Genomic DNA, 16,295 nt, shown 5'->3' with positions numbered 1-16,295 from the left:
AAGTTAACGTAAAGAAAGGTGCATTTTTATTTGTTAACAGGCCTCATCGAATAAATACCAAGGCAGCGAAGAAACCTTTGTTTTCTAAAGCTTGACGAAATCTGCAAAATTCCAGCTCCATGTCCGGTAAACAACGTCCGCTAGAATCATGTTTAGTCGGACACTAAAGTCACAAAGTTTATTTCCTTGCTACTCGTACGTTATGGGGCTGAAAGAAAAAAAGAATCTGATCAAAATATGTTTTCAGCATAAAAAAATAGAATGATTGGTAATGCATTCCTATGGCCGTTTTGTCCATATTTTGTTATATGGTAAGACGTTTGTGTTTTGGGATGCGGAGGATTACCCAATTCACTCATGATTGGATTGAAACGTTTTTATTATTGATCATATTTATCTGGTTTTGGACATCTTTAGTGTGGTTGAGTATTAGATTTAAATCAATCATGAGTGGCTTTTGCTTGGGACCTGAAGAAGCGCAAGCGGTGGAAATTGGGGGTAATGATAGGCGTTGAGTAAACAATACAGAGAAAGATAGAACAAGTAAGCATCGTATATAGCATAAATAACAAAGGATGACTTAAGAATTGTATTTGTCTAGTGATTTTCTTCTGCGCCAAGGACAAAGAGATTCGATGGCTGTCCGGGGCATTTTTCTTTATGATTAGATCTGAAAGCATCATCATCTTCTTTGGTCCAGTAAGCTAGCTTAAGCGTGTTGTCACTTGTGGTTTGATAGTAAGGTATTGGGGTAAAATCTGGCGGCTCTTCAACGGCAGTTTCTTGGTTAATGAGTGTCTCAGGGTGTGCTAAGGCAACAAAGAAACCTTTGTTTTCTAAAGCTTGACGAAATCTGCAAAATTTGGGGTCTTGTTCCATCTTCTCCTTGTTTTCCGAGAGTACCAGCAAATTTATTGGATCATCCAAGCTCCATACATGGTAAATTACTTCCGCTAGAATCATGTTTAATCTGGTACGTCTATCCCCTGCAAATAGTATAAATAGATTACTTGCAGATAGATTCGAGAGTGTTTATATATATGAGTTAGAGAAGGACCTTTGTGGAGACAGACTTCAAACTCGGATTTCCAAAGTTTGTCTTGCGATTCAGTCAACCATGCATTCTCAGCAGAACCGAAAATCCAGATGGACACTTCCAACATCCTTATATGAGGACGCTTGACAATAGCTCTTGCGATTTTATAGTTGATCAAACAAGGATCGATGCTTTCAGGGATTTTGTAGTCCTCTATGTCCCATACGACTAATGTTTCATCATGCGCTCCATATGCATGTGCTAACAAAACAATTTACGACAAAAACAAATCAAGATCAAAATTAGATCTAATCAAGATCGATCATAGAAAAATATACAGAAAGATATAGATCCGAGATCAGATTCTAACAAAACAATTTACGAAAAACAAATCAAGATCAAAATCCAGATCGATCATAGACAAACAAATTTACTACCAACTATACAGAAAGATGATATCATAAACAAACAATTAATTTCGAGAAATCATCTTACTGGATCTCTCGCTGGCGGGCAGCAAAGGGACCAAAGTGGACATGGTTTCGACGTAGCAAGTTCTCCAGAGACGCTAGCTTTGAGGGCTGATGAGGCACTTTGTCAATTTAGGGATTTTATTATAGCGGTGGCTGATGATGGAGTTTGTGAATTTATTAGGGTTACAGCCAAAGCTGTCTGTCAATTTGGCGGGCTGTACATGGGCCAAGCCTCTTTCGCAAGTTTTTGGGCGGTTAGAGTTTAGGCTCAATGGTCTTTTATCAAACTGACCTATTATATCAATTATATATATATAACGGTTTATCTGAATTTTGATCCAGATTAAAGGAATAAACTTTGTTGACAAAAAAATTAAAAAGATCTACTATCCATTTTTGCAACAGTTTTTGGGGTCCCTAATCGGGTCGGGTATTTTTAAAATTTTGACCCGGAATTGGTTTTTTGACCCGACTCAATGACCCGTTAATATTGATTTCGGATCCAGAAAATAATGAGACTTGCCAAAAAAAAATGCAAGGATTTCGGAATTCCTTCAATTGGATCCTTCTTTTTTGGAGATTTTCCTACAAAAAATCCAAACGAAATTAATGATTGATTTGGCAATATATTACTTATAACTAATTAATATTTGCAAAACAAATGATTTCCTATTTTAATGCAACGCAAATATTTTATATTCAAATTGTTTCCTAAAAAAATGCTACAGATTATGATCCCATTAAAGTTTGTTTCCTAAATCAAATAAGCCATATAAATCGACATTCAATCACAACTACTTAATTGGAAATGATTCCTAACTAAACTATTTTATTCTTATTTCCAATAGCATATTCTATTAGATTTAGGATCGTGAATATTTTATAAGATATCTAATACTTGGAATATGGTACTATAACCTATCAAACCACTATAAATACACTCTCATTTCCAAGATCTAAACACACACACCACGATTACCATTTCGATCTATATCAAAAAGTAAACACAACATACCAACAGAATGGCTGCTTGATTGTTTCGTGTCAAAATACTGAGCTTGATGTTGTTTATTTTTCGTTGTAGGTTAGTCATTGTTTCAGATAAGCTGCTTTCTGACATGAATCCTATTCATCACTTAACCATTGAATTGTATTCCATGTGTATGCTTTCATCCCGCATTATATTGTTTTGTTATAATATCAATTAGACTAAGTTTTTGGTCTCATACTGACCTTTTTGTGATCATCTTATGTCAAACAGATGACTCATGCCAGATCAACAAAGACAACTTTAATATTCGAGAATTATTCCTCACCTATGAAAGAAAACAAATGTTAGTAAACAATATCAAAAACAGAAAAATCAGAAATATTTCAGAGAAATAAGGTGTTGCTTATCTTTGTGATTGTGATTATCACTTGATTTGTTAGACTTTTAAGGACAATCGGCTACCTTGCCTTATCATCTCCAATCTTATAACAACAAAAAAAAACAGGAAATCAGAATCCTAAGACTCAAGACGACAATACACTGTTCTTCCCAATCATATTATCAAAAATTAATGAGTTTAAGAACTGAGTACTGTCGTGAAAAGGCAAGGTAGGGAATATAATGTAATTTTACATCAGAAAGTGAATCGATGTTACAGAGGACATAGATACATATATTTCAATATCACCCACATATAAACAAAGAATTTTAGTATTTAATTGAGAATAATCGATCAAGATAACATAATTAACATACTATTTCTCTTACCTGTGGAACGCGAATTTTTTTGATTTGGATTGGAACCGATTACTTCGGTTCTTTTCGTAGTTCAGTTGGATTCATGGCTCTCTTCGTTTAAGTGTAAATTACTAAGATCTCTTCCTTTATTTGCTAATCGAAGGTACAATCGAACAATCAAAAAAAAAAAAGATTAAGAAAACGGAAATTGAATCTGAAGATTTAGGGGAAAGAAATTTTTGTTTTTCTGTTTCTCATATATTTTTTTTTCTTCCAAAAGACAGCAAAACAACTCAGGTCGTGACTATTAGCAGCCATTATTGGTGGGCCATCTCATCTATATATACATTTTTGAATCACAATTAGCAAATAAATCATGAAGTTGAGAAGTATTTACAATGACATGCCATTAGCATTAATTCTTTAGATTTATTTTATTTAAGTAAAGATTTTTAATTGAAATTCATTTATCATATATTTAGCAAAAGTCTCTACAAAATCTTTCCTTATCTATTTAAGTAAAGATTTTGAAATCAAATATGTTTTCAACAATTTACCAAAAATCTTTACACAATCTTTTTAAAAATTTCGACTTAGTTAACTTCTGATTTTTATCTGCAAAAAAAAAAATTAATTGTAACGAGTGATGTAAAAATCGGGAATGTTGATACTACAATTTCTTCTACTTTTTTTTTTCATATAATGAAAATTATTTTTTAGAGATGTTTTCTTAAAACCTCTAAACAAAACAAAGGGCTTCAAAAGATAGCTTCTCTTTTAGCGGGTCGACCCGCAAACCCGCAACTCTCTACGGGCTTATCCCATGAACTTGCGACCCGTAGTGGATAAAAATATTATTCAAAAATAAATAACAAATGATGTTTAATTTTACGGGACGGGGTTATATGGTGCAACGGGTTTAGATCAATATTAATATTAAACAATATACTATAGATGAAATCCTAGAATTAAAAATCAAAATTTAATTATAAAATCAGAAACACTAAAGAAAATAAACAATATTAACAAAACAAATACAACTTAAAATTTTGCAAAATAATTTTTTAGTTATAAAAAAATCGACCAGCGGTGTACCGCGGGGTAAAATCTAAATTTAGAAGTTTAAAGAAAAAAATATTTTTTAAAAAATAATAGCTCCGCGGTATACCGCAAGAAAAATCTTCCTCCTAAATTGAGGCAAGAAGAAAAAGAAAGCCAAATGTCGTTTTTGTGTATATATATAGATATACCATTTAAACCTAAAACACAATTAATATACTCAAAACTATTAATATAGATATATGAATGGTACATTTATAAAATAGTCGAAATATTATATTATACTCTCTATTAATAAACAAAACTAATTATATTTAGATTTTTTTTAAAAAAAAATTATAGCCCCGCGGTGTACCGCGGGTTCAAATCTAGTTATGGATTCAAATTGGGTTCTTATTTCTTGTGGGTTTTATACAACTCTTTTAATTTATGTTTATTGGGTCTAAAGCCCAACCACTAAAGTTGGCTTATAGTAATAGTAAGTAATTTTGCAACATTTAATATAATGCAAGAAAAAATAATCTTTCATACCATTTTTCTTAATTTTTATAAAAACAAACATTTTTCCAAGCCTGAAGTTGTGCTTTTTACATTACACTAATAAAAACTATTTCGCAATTTACAATTACAATTGTTAACTATATATTATAATAAGTCAAAATTAGCAAAATATAAGATCAAATAAAAGTAAAAAGAGAATCATATATTTATGTTTAAATTAGGTAGACATGATTTAGAAAATTAGCCCAAATTGTTATATTAGCTCTAAATCATTGTATTTGACCCAATGTACACCGCAAGTTAATTATTTGTTTTTATAATAATATTTTATTAAATATTTTTACTTTATAAAACTGTTAACTATTTATAATATTTAAATTCTAGCAATTTTTTATAATATTAATAATATAGATGAACTCTATTAAATTCATAAATATATATTATATTTACCATTTGAAAGCAAACTTTTAAATTGATTCGAATTATATGTTTTTAAAATAAAATTATTATTGAAAATAAAAATAATAAAATGATGTTTAATTTCTCGGGACGGGGTTATATGGTGGGACGGATTTTGGTCGATATTAATACGGGACGGTATATCACGAGTGAAATCCTAGAATTAACATTCAAATACAATTATACAATCTTAAACACCAAAAAATAAATTCAACTTAAAATTTAAAAATTTGAGTTACAAAAAACTGATCTGCGGTGCCCAACAAAAAATATTATACACAAAAATATCAAATAATTAACCCGCGGTGTACCGCGGGTCATATCCTTGTTCTAAAAAATTTTGGTTGTACTTTCCTAAGAGCATCTCCATTGGGAAGTGTCTCACATGAGTTTTTACTAATTAAAAAACAAAAAATAATGATAAAAGAGGAGAAAGGGTGAGAAACGTGTCTTTGGAGAGAAACTTTGAGAAACTCTGCTTTACACATGTCATATTTTAACAGGTTAAATAGTTACTTTCTGAATAATTATTTAAATAAATAATAAAATTATATCATCTATATATACATTTTTGAAGTACATTTAGCAAATAAATCCTAAAGTTGAGAAGTATTTACACTAGAATGCCATTGTCATAAATTTTTATATATTAATTAATATTACAAAATATTTTCAAAAAAATCTTTTAGAAACTGTGGCTTCCAAATATGGTAACAAATTGATTTCGTTTCTAAATTTTCCTAAAACATCTCTACCAAATTTAAACCATTAATATATAATTCTTCTTTCACTTTTATATGATTTTATAGTTTATTTTGAATTTATATAAAATACATATAATTAATAAAATAATAGATTTTTCTGCATATAATGTGATTTAAATTTTTAAAAACGGACATATATTACTCAATCGATAAAGAAAAAGTATGTGTACAATGTCGCATATTGGTTAAAAATTGGACAATGGTTCAGAGTCATGCTATAAAAAGGTCCAAAATGATTCTGAATACAAAACGGGGTTATATGGTGGGACGGGTTTGAGTCGATATTAATACGTGACGGTATACCACGGGTGAAATCTAGAATTAAAAATAAAAATATAGTTATATAATCTTAAATATTAAACAAACCAAACAATATTAACACAAAATATATAACTTAAAATTTAAAATTTTTAGTTTAAAAAAATCGACCCGCAATATACCGCGGGGTAAATTTTTTTGATACAAAATAATATCAAATTATTATTATAGTTCATGATTATAAATACTTGCCAATATTAACACTATCATTTATACACCTACAAATCTTCTAAGTACACATATTTCAACTATATCAATTATAATATAAAATAATTAAATGAGATGTTTTTTTATAATATCAATTTAAAAATACAATAAATTATAAATTATTATATAAAATATATAAAATACAATTTTGCCCGGTTAAATCCTACTAAGAAAATTAAAAGGAGAGATGAGTCAACGACCATCAGGTTTGGTTCTGGTTCGGTTTTCGAGTTGTAGATTTTATGCCACGGCCTACTAGTGCCAGGTCCAGCCCAATAAGATCCTATATCAAAGATAGAGCACAGTTGTCGTAACCCTAAAATTCACAAAGTCTCTCAGCCATGTGTGATCGTGATCATCCGCAGCCCTCCAACCTCTATCCGCTGATTTTTTACAAGGGTAAGAAAGATCTCTATATGTATCTAATCGGATCTCTATATTTATTCGCAATAATGGTTTAATCGTTGTGTGTTGGTAGATGGTAAGACATGTGTGTTTTGGGATGTGGAGGATTACCCAATCCCTGATGGTCTCGATCCTGCTTCGATTTACCAGAGAATCAAAGACGCTGTCAACAAGTATGGTTGTGATGCGGAGGTGTCGATTCAGGCTTATGCTGATGATAATAATACCTTCGCGGATCGTGAATATTCGGATGCTGGATTCAAATTACAAGTGTTCACCGAAGGTGAGAATTCCATTACTCTGAATTAAGCTCTTTTCTCTTTCTCTTACAGATATGTATCTCCGTTGTTGTTGATATAATTATAACCTAACTTTTGCAGGGGATAAATATGCGAGACATTGGTCCATGTATGGTGACATTATGTTGTGGTCACTGGAAAATCCTAAATCAAACGTGATTATTATTGCAAAAATAACCGAAGACGACTTGGCTGATCGTATTGGATGTTTGACTAGATTCTGGTCGTATGGTCTTCTCTTATCCCAAGCTAAGCCAGAATGGCTACAAAAGCTATTTCCTGTTGGAAGCGTACCCTCGTTTTTGACTGCCATATTTGATGGAGGAAACATTAGCAAAAGTAAGGATATTCTGGCCGATTCCGAGGACTAACTTTTGTCTATCTCAAAAGGGATGTTCTATGTTATTGTCTTGTGCCGATATATATTAGTTAGATGCTTATCACTAAGAGCTATCTCGTTAATCAAATCCGTCTCTACAAAGCACAAGAGGGTTTGCATAGAGCAGCTGTAACTTACTATACAAGGCAAAGAAAAGTGACATGGTCTAATTTCTACCTAACATAGATTAGTGAAATCGATACATATATTGCTGCAGCGAATAAATAATTTATCTTTTTTGATTAATGGTAGCTAATAAACATAGAAACAAGTATTCAAATTATATGCATGTTGATACTCTCCAAACCCAAATTAAAAGGAGTTTTTTTTGTATATCAATCACTATGAAAAAGATGAAAGTGACTATCTTGGTTTCACCAGCACCACATCGTTGCGTGAATCAGTGAATTGACACATTTGCTGTGCTGATGCCAGCATATTTCAAACTCAACAATCCGATAACTTGGATTGTTTGTCAAGTTAAGGGACCCTAAAATCAATGGCTTCACCGCAGAATTATATTACCAAACTAGTAATAGATATATACAAAATTACATAAACTTCACAAATCTTAGAGCATCAGCAACGGTCGTACCTAGCAAGTCTCTAACTATTAAAATATAGGGAAAAATGGAAAAAGGAGGAGAGAGTGATAGAGGCGTTTCTTGTTTTAGGTACTCATAAAAAACGTTTTTTACACATGTCCTTTTATAATTAGTCTAGTTAAAACACTTTTTAATAAATTATTAATATAATGTGTGTTCACACATAAAATTGTGTTCACATGGAAAAGAGAAACTCAAATTAAGAGACGGAACGTTGGGCTTGCTCTTAGATGTTGATCTACCCTATAAAATCCGCATTACGCAAGTCCCACACCAAAAACATCTAAAACTACACCCCTTCGTAACAAACATTCTCTTGATTTTAAAACATAAAATAAAAACCATGTCGATTTTTGAGGGGTTAGGGTTTGAGGAAAACTTTTGGTAGTGCTAATTAAAAGGTGTACACTTCTTTTTGTTTGTTTGTTTGTTGAATCTACAAATCTATCTGAATAAGATACAAAATAAAAACAGCAAAATTTCCCATGTTTTCAAGAGGCTAAGTATCTGGTTAGCATCTTCATTCTGATGCTATATCTATGGCAAGATCCCTTCATGTGTCAACAAAACATATATGATCATGAGCCCATAGAAATGGCTAGTGGCATCTCACTTTCATGCGAACCGATAGTAGAATTGCTGGAGGTTGACATTCGTTTCTTCGATTGATTCCCTTCAATCGACACTAGAACTTGGCCTTGTGGGTGAGCTATCGTCTCTGGATCATCATCATCGGGAGATTCTAAAGATTGCTCAGGAGGGTCAAGATCACGCGGCATGGATTCTCCACTCGCGTTGTTATTGTTACCACCGGATCCAACGACCATCCTAAATCCAAAAGTGCGTGAAACAATGCGGTATGCAAAGGTTAGGATCCAAAAGAACCAAGGGAGACAAACAAAGACAATGCCGAGGTAGGAGAGCCAAACTGGAGGGTAAGGAAGGATTGTGTATGCAATTAGACAACCGCCTCCAACCGCGATTGATAGGAAAAGAAATAATGTAATGAGACAGATGAACGCCTGCCCCGCCCGTGGATCTGGCACAGGCATTATTATTATTCTAAGGAAGGATCGATCTCAAAGATGAAGAAGGATCTCACGGGACGCTTAAGGGTACTATATCATCCTCCATTTACAAATTGCTCTTTCTTCTTATTCCTCCAATCTTTTTTCTTTGTTTTTTATTATAATGATGTTGATAGGTTGAGGATGGATCAGATTTGAAACAAGAATAAACAGAATAAATCCCACGCATAAAAAAATGAGCGATGATGGAAAAGAAAACACAAGAGGGTATTTCTGTTTTGTTTTGTTTGTGTGTGACTTATAATTTGACAAGAATAGCCAATAGTCATTTTGTTTTCCTCCATTTGCCATTCCATAGGAGAGGGACGTCCGTAGATACAGGACCTATAATATTGAATATTGTTTGATCAAAGTCATTGTAAAGTTTCGCAATCTTAGATGAATATGCTAATGTATTTGAAACTTATACCAAAATAATTTTTGAAAAAACGTATATAATATATATATATATATATATGTTTGAAATAATTTTTGTCAAAGAAGCTGTACCAATATATAGTTGCATATGATCGCATTTAAATATAAATTTGTGAAGATATATCCAATTATATATGATTGGAACCAGTTTGATGGTACGTCATCATTTTTCCGTACTCTCATGAAGGCGTGTATGCCAAGTTCCTCGCAAAATAAATAAATAAAAATGCATACGTAGAAGTTTTCATATGTAAATAGAATCCCAAATTTAAAAAAAAAAAAAAAAAAATTGTAATTGGCAAGAAATAATGGTTGGGGTAGCTCTTTAGATGTCGGTAAATCAAAATTTGGGACATAAATGTACGAAAACCAAATAAAACGAAATTCATAACATGTTTTCATAATAAAATACGCATAATACGAAAATTATTATGACGAAATCATGCATCTATATGGGGTTTTAGACTTTTAATTAAATGATAACTACTATGTCTATATATGTTCTGAATGGGAATACACAAAAATGAAAAAGAAAAAACAGTATTTAGTTCTGAAGATATATTTTCTATATCACTAAGTATTAAATATGGGACGTGGCAAAGGACTTTTAACTCTTGCAATAAAACCATTGTAAATGTTTCAAATTCAGATCAACCACATGTTCCAGTTTTACAGATTTGTAATATTATTATGATTTTAAATTTATCATTGACTTACTATATGATTTTAATTTTAGTCACATGTTCCAATTTTACATACTGAAATTCAAGGATTCTCATTCCACAATTAATATGAGAATTCAAAATCAAAGACTATTGTTCATTCAACAAGTGTTTATATATATGATTACATGTAAGTCTTGTTCAACTTTTTGACAATTGTTAGTTTACAAAAAAAATAGATTTCATTTGTGTAGGATTAATAAGATAAGGTTGAATTTATAAATTTTTATGTTTGATTACCAAAAGTGGCAAAAGAAAACATTAGTTGACTAGTGGACTATACACAACACAAAAAAAAAGTAATTAATTAAGGCAAAAGGAGGACGAGTAATACGTGGCAAATACTCTATCTATATATAGCCGTCATAAGAATAGAAAAAAAAAAAGTAAACCCCACACTATTTTTTTTTTTTTTTTGTAAACCAAACCCCACACTATATATCAAGAACTACTGGTTATTCGCCAGCGAATTAACTAAATTATTAAATGAAAAACAAAAATGACAATATTAGCCCTTCTTCAGTGGGCATAACGTGGTGGCTAATTTGGGAATTTCATTAGCACTCGGAGTCAAAATAACGATGGCGCGTGTCGGTACAATCACGGTATACGCGCGTCGATAGCCGCCAGGAGAATCCTTTTTTACACAATCAAATTTATAGAGAGAGAGAGAGAGAGATCCCGTAAATGTTTTATACTCTGATTTCTAGGGTTTGCTTTTGATTCTCTTTCGTGTTCCAGATAAAATCCTTTTTGTGAAATAATTTTGTTTGTGGGTTATCCGAAATTTGTCTGAATTTGGGGTGTTATTTGAAGAAGAAAGGTTTGTTTGTTTTTTCTGGGGATGGTGGAAATGAGGAAATCTGGAGGTTTAAGACGAACGGAGTCTGAATTGGCGGCCAAGTGCCGAGATGAGCTACCGGTGAAATTGGAGATTGCTGAGGATGATTTAGAAGAAGAGCATGCTCCTCTCACCAAACGATCTAGGGTTTGTTTCTTTCTCTTTTTTTCTTTTTTCAGATTAGCTGATCTAATTCAGTTTCTGCGATCAATTCAATAGCAACTCTTAGTTTTTTTTTAATAAAAGATTTGGCTTTTAACGATTCCTACGGTGATGATTTTATATTTAGCTGGTTGTGAATTGTTTGGTGGTGTATCTTTTTTTATTGATTCTTGCATTGAATTAGTTATGGAGTCCTGAGACAAGTTCATCGACAATGGCTCCAGCTAAGTATAACCCGCTTGATGAGCCGAGTCCTCTTGGGTTGAATCTTAGGAAGAGTCCATCTTTGTTGGAGTTGATTCAGATGACGATAACGCATTGTGGTGACCGTAAAGCAGCTCAAACGCTGAAAGCTGGTGCACTTGGCTCTGGTCTTAAGAAAGAAAGTAAAAGCATTGCTGCTGCTGCATCACTTGGACCGACTTTGGCGCCAGGAAGTATTGAGAAGCTGAAAGCTTCCAACTTTCCTGCTTCGCTTTTGAAGATTGGACAGTGGGAGGTGAGTCCTGCAAAATGTTTCGTTTTGATATATTTTTCATGGTGCTTTCAAAATCTAACTTGACCTGGTTTCTTTTTGATAGTATAAATCGAGGTATGAAGGTGATTTGGTGGCAAAGTGTTACTTTGCAAAACACAAACTTGTTTGGGAAGTATTGGAACAAGGTCTTAAGAGTAAAATCGAGATCCAATGGTCAGATATTATGGCTTTGAAGGCAAACTGTCCTGAAGACGGACCTGGAACTTTGACTCTCGTGGTATACGATTCACTCATGTTCTTTTCTTTTGCTCAACCTATTACTCTTGTTCAACTTTAATCACTCGTCTCTTTATGTTTCAGCTTGCTAGACAGCCCTTATTTTTCCGGGAAACAAACCCACAGCCTAGAAAACATACTTTGTGGCAGGCGACATCAGATTTTACTGATGGCCAAGCCAGCATGAACAGGTACAGGCATTTCATATTTTTTTTCTGAATAAATTGGTGATGTCCTAGCTTCAGCTAACGATACGCTCCCTGTGATCTGTTAGGCAGCATTTTCTGCAATGTGCTCAAGGGATAATGAACAAACATTTTGAAAAGCTCGTTCAATGTGATCATCGTCTGTTCCATCTAAGCCGACAGCCGGAGATAGCTATTGACTCTCCCTACTTTGATGCGCGGCAATCTATTTTTGAGGATCCAAGTGAATCAAAAGGCCATCCTTTTGGGAATTTGAATCTTAGCACAGGTCCTTCGAATTCTGGGACTCAGAATTTAGCATCTCCTGTTGGGGCTCAGTCATCATCTGAGCATATGTATCTGTCTCATGAAGCACCATCACCCAGCTCAGGTATTATGATGACTGCTCGCTCATTCTGGTTGCTTTCATAACTCCTTATTTGAATATAGTTTTTCATTTTCACTTTTGTTGAACCTGACTAAGATTGTGGATTTATTTTTCTGTTTGTTTGCTTCATTCATCTCTAGTGATAGATGCTCGTGCAAATGAAGGAATTGGAGGTTCTGAAGCAGTCAATTCAAGAAACAGAACAGATTGTGGTCAGATCGAAGCACCTGGACTACACCAATCTATGTCACTGAGTGATTTCCTTGCAGTTCTCTGTGATTCAAAAAACACAACGGATTTGAATCTGGCTGAAGACGTAGCTGGACTACACCAATCTATGTCAGTTAGTGATTTCGTTGCATATTTATCTGATTCAAGAAACATAACTGATTCAGATCAGATAAAAGTACCTGGACTACACCAATCTATGTCGGTGAGTGATTTCGTTGGACTTCTCTCTGATTCTGCTGGTGGAAGTCATCCGGAACATATGGAGAAATTTGAGATCATGAAACAGCAGTTGCTAAGTGATAATATCCAGTTCGAGGCACCAGATGAGAAGTCTCTCATGCCAAGGGTTAACTCTTTATTCAACCTCTTGTACAAGGATCCCAATGTCGCTGCAAACTCACAGCTCAATACCGAAATGTCAGTTGGATTGAAGTCTGAACCCAAGGGAATTGTTTCTGACAACAACAACAACAACGACAGAGTTCTTGATCCAGCTTCTAGCAGCAAACCACAAGGTATGTTAAGGAAAGACTCATTCAGCGATTTGCTATTACACCTCCCCCGGATCACATCCTTGCCAAAGTTCTTGTCCAACATTTCAGAAGAAGATGGTGATGCATATAATAGATAATTTATAGATAACCGCCTTTCTTTTCTGGATGTGGCAAGTATAGGAACCTGGACTAGTAGCTTTTCTGTTTTTTTTTTTATTGTAAATCAAAATTATCTCTTGGTAACTACAACCCCCACAGGGATTTTAAGAAACATGTTTTGAAGATTAATTTCTGTATATTATTCCCAATATAAACCAAAGTTTGCAGAGGCGTAAGATTCTATTATTTATCCTAAACTTTTACCTTTTCTCTTAATATATATATCCTTTTTATTACAGCATTCAAATTATAGCAGAGTGTGTACAATACAAGGAGAAAAGATTAAACTAAGATCAGTGATCATCAGCTGTACATGTACATAAAGAAGAAAGATATGAAATAAAAGGAAATTAAAGAAGAGACAAATGAAACCCACAAATCATATAAGGGGCTGTCTGGTTTTAGATTGTGTTATTTGAATTCAAAGTATTTACATTTTTTGTTCTTTTTTGGGGGGAGGTGGTTTCTTCCATCACGTCTATCTGCCTTAAGAACAAGCAAAAGGATCAGGAAGTTTGTTGATGAATAGCAGTGTCAGGAAGCATTGCTATCGTCACTATGAAGTATTCACATCCTGAAGAGAGACCGTAAGGGTTTGATGTTGTTGTTGCTGAAGTTGATGTTGAGATTGAACTTGATGCCAGAGTTCTCGAGCCCTGGTCTGAGCCGAGATGATGTGTCTTACCCGCCTCAGGAGAAGCAGAAGCTGAAAGTGGTGATGGCAGTTTCACTATTTGGCGCTCTATGTGCACAATCTGTCCAACAATGTATGTAGGCCGGTTTGGGAGATGATCTGTGAACAATGCCTCGGATTCAGAGGACAAGTAGTAATTTGGGCAGTTCCTGTTGATTGCCTCGTAATGTCCTGCTTGGTTTAGCACAAATGCTGCGATCTCATGGACTTCAAGACGACCAAATGATATCTTTTCCTTATTTGCCTGTCATCACAAGAAGTTCACCAATTTTCTCATTCAAAACCGAGGACACTCCAAATTATGAATGTGTAGCAAAAAGAGAGAAAATTTGCTGCAAGAAACCATGACTGTTACTAGAGATAACACGAGTCTACCTGCTTCCCAAGTTGGTGCTTAGTGTACAATGTTTTCACCAGCTCTTTCTTTTCCTCCAAGTCCTTTCTTGTCTGTTCACTTGTGGCTTCAAGATTTTGGCACTTCTCCAGTAATTCCTCCCGGTGTTTGGAGAGGAAGCTAACTTTGTCTGCCAGGACTCGGATGCATTTCCGGAACTCAGTAGTACCATCATCTTCATTTTCATTAACGGAGCTGTGAAATTTCCAAGTAGGAGAAATGCAAATTCAGAGAAACATTTTCAGAACAAGAGCTTGAAAGTGGATAAGTACTGCCATATATACAAGAGAGAAAGGACTAAGGTTATCTTTTCGGGAAGCGTACAGATGGGAACTTACTTGGCTAAAGCTTGAGCCAAAGTTCGCAAGGAGTCGGCAAAATCAGCAATCCCACTGCCAGCACAGACAGAGCTCCGGAATCTTTCAAAGAGACCTCGCATCTTCACAGCTGATGCACGAAGTGCAGTATATTGAGAAGCTCTACGATCAGCAGCACAAAGATGGGTCTGGGCTTCTTCTCTTGCTTCATGTAAGCAGTTCTCCAAATGTGCACAATTCATCTAAAACCAAAATAGTAATACATACCACATCAAAGGTAAAAATTTAAGGGGAACAGGGTCTTATAATGTGCAAGGTACACAAGCTATCTGGTGACGCAGAAACAGCAGAACCATGCTTATTGTATCTCTACATATTTCTAATTGAAATGTCTGCCAAATCAAAAACATTAAACTGTTCATAATCATAGCCCTCTCATTAGAGTGTACTAGTAAACTAACTGAGAGAAACGAAGAAATTTCACAATTTGAATGATTGGTCAACCAGGTGTAATCCAAGATCTCATGAAAGCCTTGATCTATGGCTCCTGGAACTGGTTGGCTTCAACTGGTTAGGCATTACGCAAAAGCATATTGAACCTTCCTAGTCCAGATGATTGACATCATTACCAGTAAAAGATCACAGAAAATAGAACTGATACTAGCCCCTTAGATACTAGAATTTAGACGTCTATGACAAAGCGAATACCAGCAACCAAAAGAGTAACAGAAAATGGTGTAAAGATAAATAACATACCAAAAAGTAAAGACAAGCTCCTAGGCTAACGATGCAATGAATAGATTTCAGAGTTGGAAAGATTAGGGAAATCTGCCAAACCTGGGATTCTTCAAGAAGCTTCTGATTCGTTTCCAACTCTCTGCTCAAATTGGATACCTCTTCCATAACACCATTTAGCTTGGACTCTATTTCACTCAGTTTATTGGACTTTTCCATCAGCTCATTTCTAAGTTCCAAGATAATATCATCACTGTGTTTGGCATCTAAACCTCTGCCAGTTGCCACATTATCATCTAAAGATTTTTGTGGGCTCTCGGCTGTCGAACTGTTACTTAGAAACACACCCATTTCCCCAGCCTCACTATCCTTTCCACCTTTCTCATTGTTTTGCTGGCTTTCCAGCATCGATGAGTCAAGCGGATGACTGAGCACCTGAGAGGAATCCACCATATTCTCATCCATACCTCCCGAGCATCG

The 16,295-nt window shown here is 34.2% G+C and overlaps 5 protein-coding genes and 1 long non-coding RNA gene across 6 annotated transcripts in view; 2 read left to right on the top strand and 4 right to left on the bottom strand.

Moving 5' to 3' along the window:
* Positions 1-464: 464 nt before the first annotated feature.
* LOC9303402 lies at positions 465-1,671 on the bottom strand. Its single transcript, XM_002867284.2, has 3 exons — positions 1,532-1,671; positions 1,058-1,297; positions 465-986 (listed from the first exon to the last, which is right to left on the bottom strand). The coding sequence occupies exons 1-3, from the start codon at positions 1,572-1,574 to the stop codon at positions 598-600; spliced, it is 672 nt and encodes a 223-aa protein (XP_002867330.1). The 5' UTR covers positions 1,575-1,671; the 3' UTR covers positions 465-597.
* Positions 1,672-2,743: 1,072 nt separating this feature from the next.
* LOC110226019 lies at positions 2,744-3,531 on the bottom strand. Its single transcript, XR_002330135.1, has 2 exons — positions 3,269-3,531; positions 2,744-2,982 (listed from the first exon to the last, which is right to left on the bottom strand). It is a non-coding gene; the product is annotated as an uncharacterized LOC110226019 (long non-coding RNA).
* A 3,314-nt stretch (positions 3,532-6,845) lies between these two features.
* LOC110226016 lies at positions 6,846-7,875 on the top strand. The gene is made up of 3 exons (XM_021016462.1): positions 6,846-6,945; positions 7,025-7,234; positions 7,332-7,875. Exons 1-3 carry the CDS (start codon positions 6,888-6,890, stop codon positions 7,619-7,621), a joined length of 558 nt encoding a protein of 185 aa, XP_020872121.1. The 5' UTR covers positions 6,846-6,887; the 3' UTR covers positions 7,622-7,875.
* A 616-nt stretch (positions 7,876-8,491) lies between these two features.
* Positions 8,492-10,420, bottom strand: LOC9305435. The gene has a single exon (XM_021016465.1). The coding sequence runs from the start codon at positions 9,284-9,286 to the stop codon at positions 8,813-8,815; it is 474 nt and encodes a 157-aa protein (XP_020872124.1). The 5' UTR covers positions 9,287-10,420; the 3' UTR covers positions 8,492-8,812.
* Positions 10,421-11,044: 624 nt separating this feature from the next.
* Positions 11,045-13,874, top strand: LOC9303401. Its single transcript, XM_021016456.1, has 6 exons — positions 11,045-11,449; positions 11,649-11,963; positions 12,046-12,219; positions 12,303-12,409; positions 12,493-12,794; positions 12,932-13,874. Exons 1-6 carry the CDS (start codon positions 11,306-11,308, stop codon positions 13,651-13,653), a joined length of 1,764 nt encoding a protein of 587 aa, XP_020872115.1. The 5' UTR covers positions 11,045-11,305; the 3' UTR covers positions 13,654-13,874.
* A 68-nt stretch (positions 13,875-13,942) lies between these two features.
* LOC9305434 (autophagy-related protein 11) overlaps positions 13,943-16,295 on the bottom strand; it is a 5,408-nt gene continuing 3,055 nt past the window's right edge. The window contains 4 exon segments of the mRNA XM_021016803.1: positions 13,943-14,613; positions 14,745-14,958; positions 15,102-15,322; positions 15,918-16,293. Of these exon segments, the coding sequence (XP_020872462.1) occupies positions 14,182-14,613; positions 14,745-14,958; positions 15,102-15,322; positions 15,918-16,293 (1,243 nt within the window). The 3' untranslated portion in view covers positions 13,943-14,181.

Source organism: Arabidopsis lyrata (genome assembly GCF_000004255.2).
Source record: "Arabidopsis lyrata subsp. lyrata unplaced genomic scaffold ARALYscaffold_7, whole genome shotgun sequence".
Taxonomy (NCBI): domain Eukaryota; kingdom Viridiplantae; phylum Streptophyta; class Magnoliopsida; order Brassicales; family Brassicaceae; genus Arabidopsis; species Arabidopsis lyrata.
The sequence above is the reverse complement of the archived record's forward strand: the minus strand, read 5'-3'. Positions and strand labels throughout refer to the sequence as shown.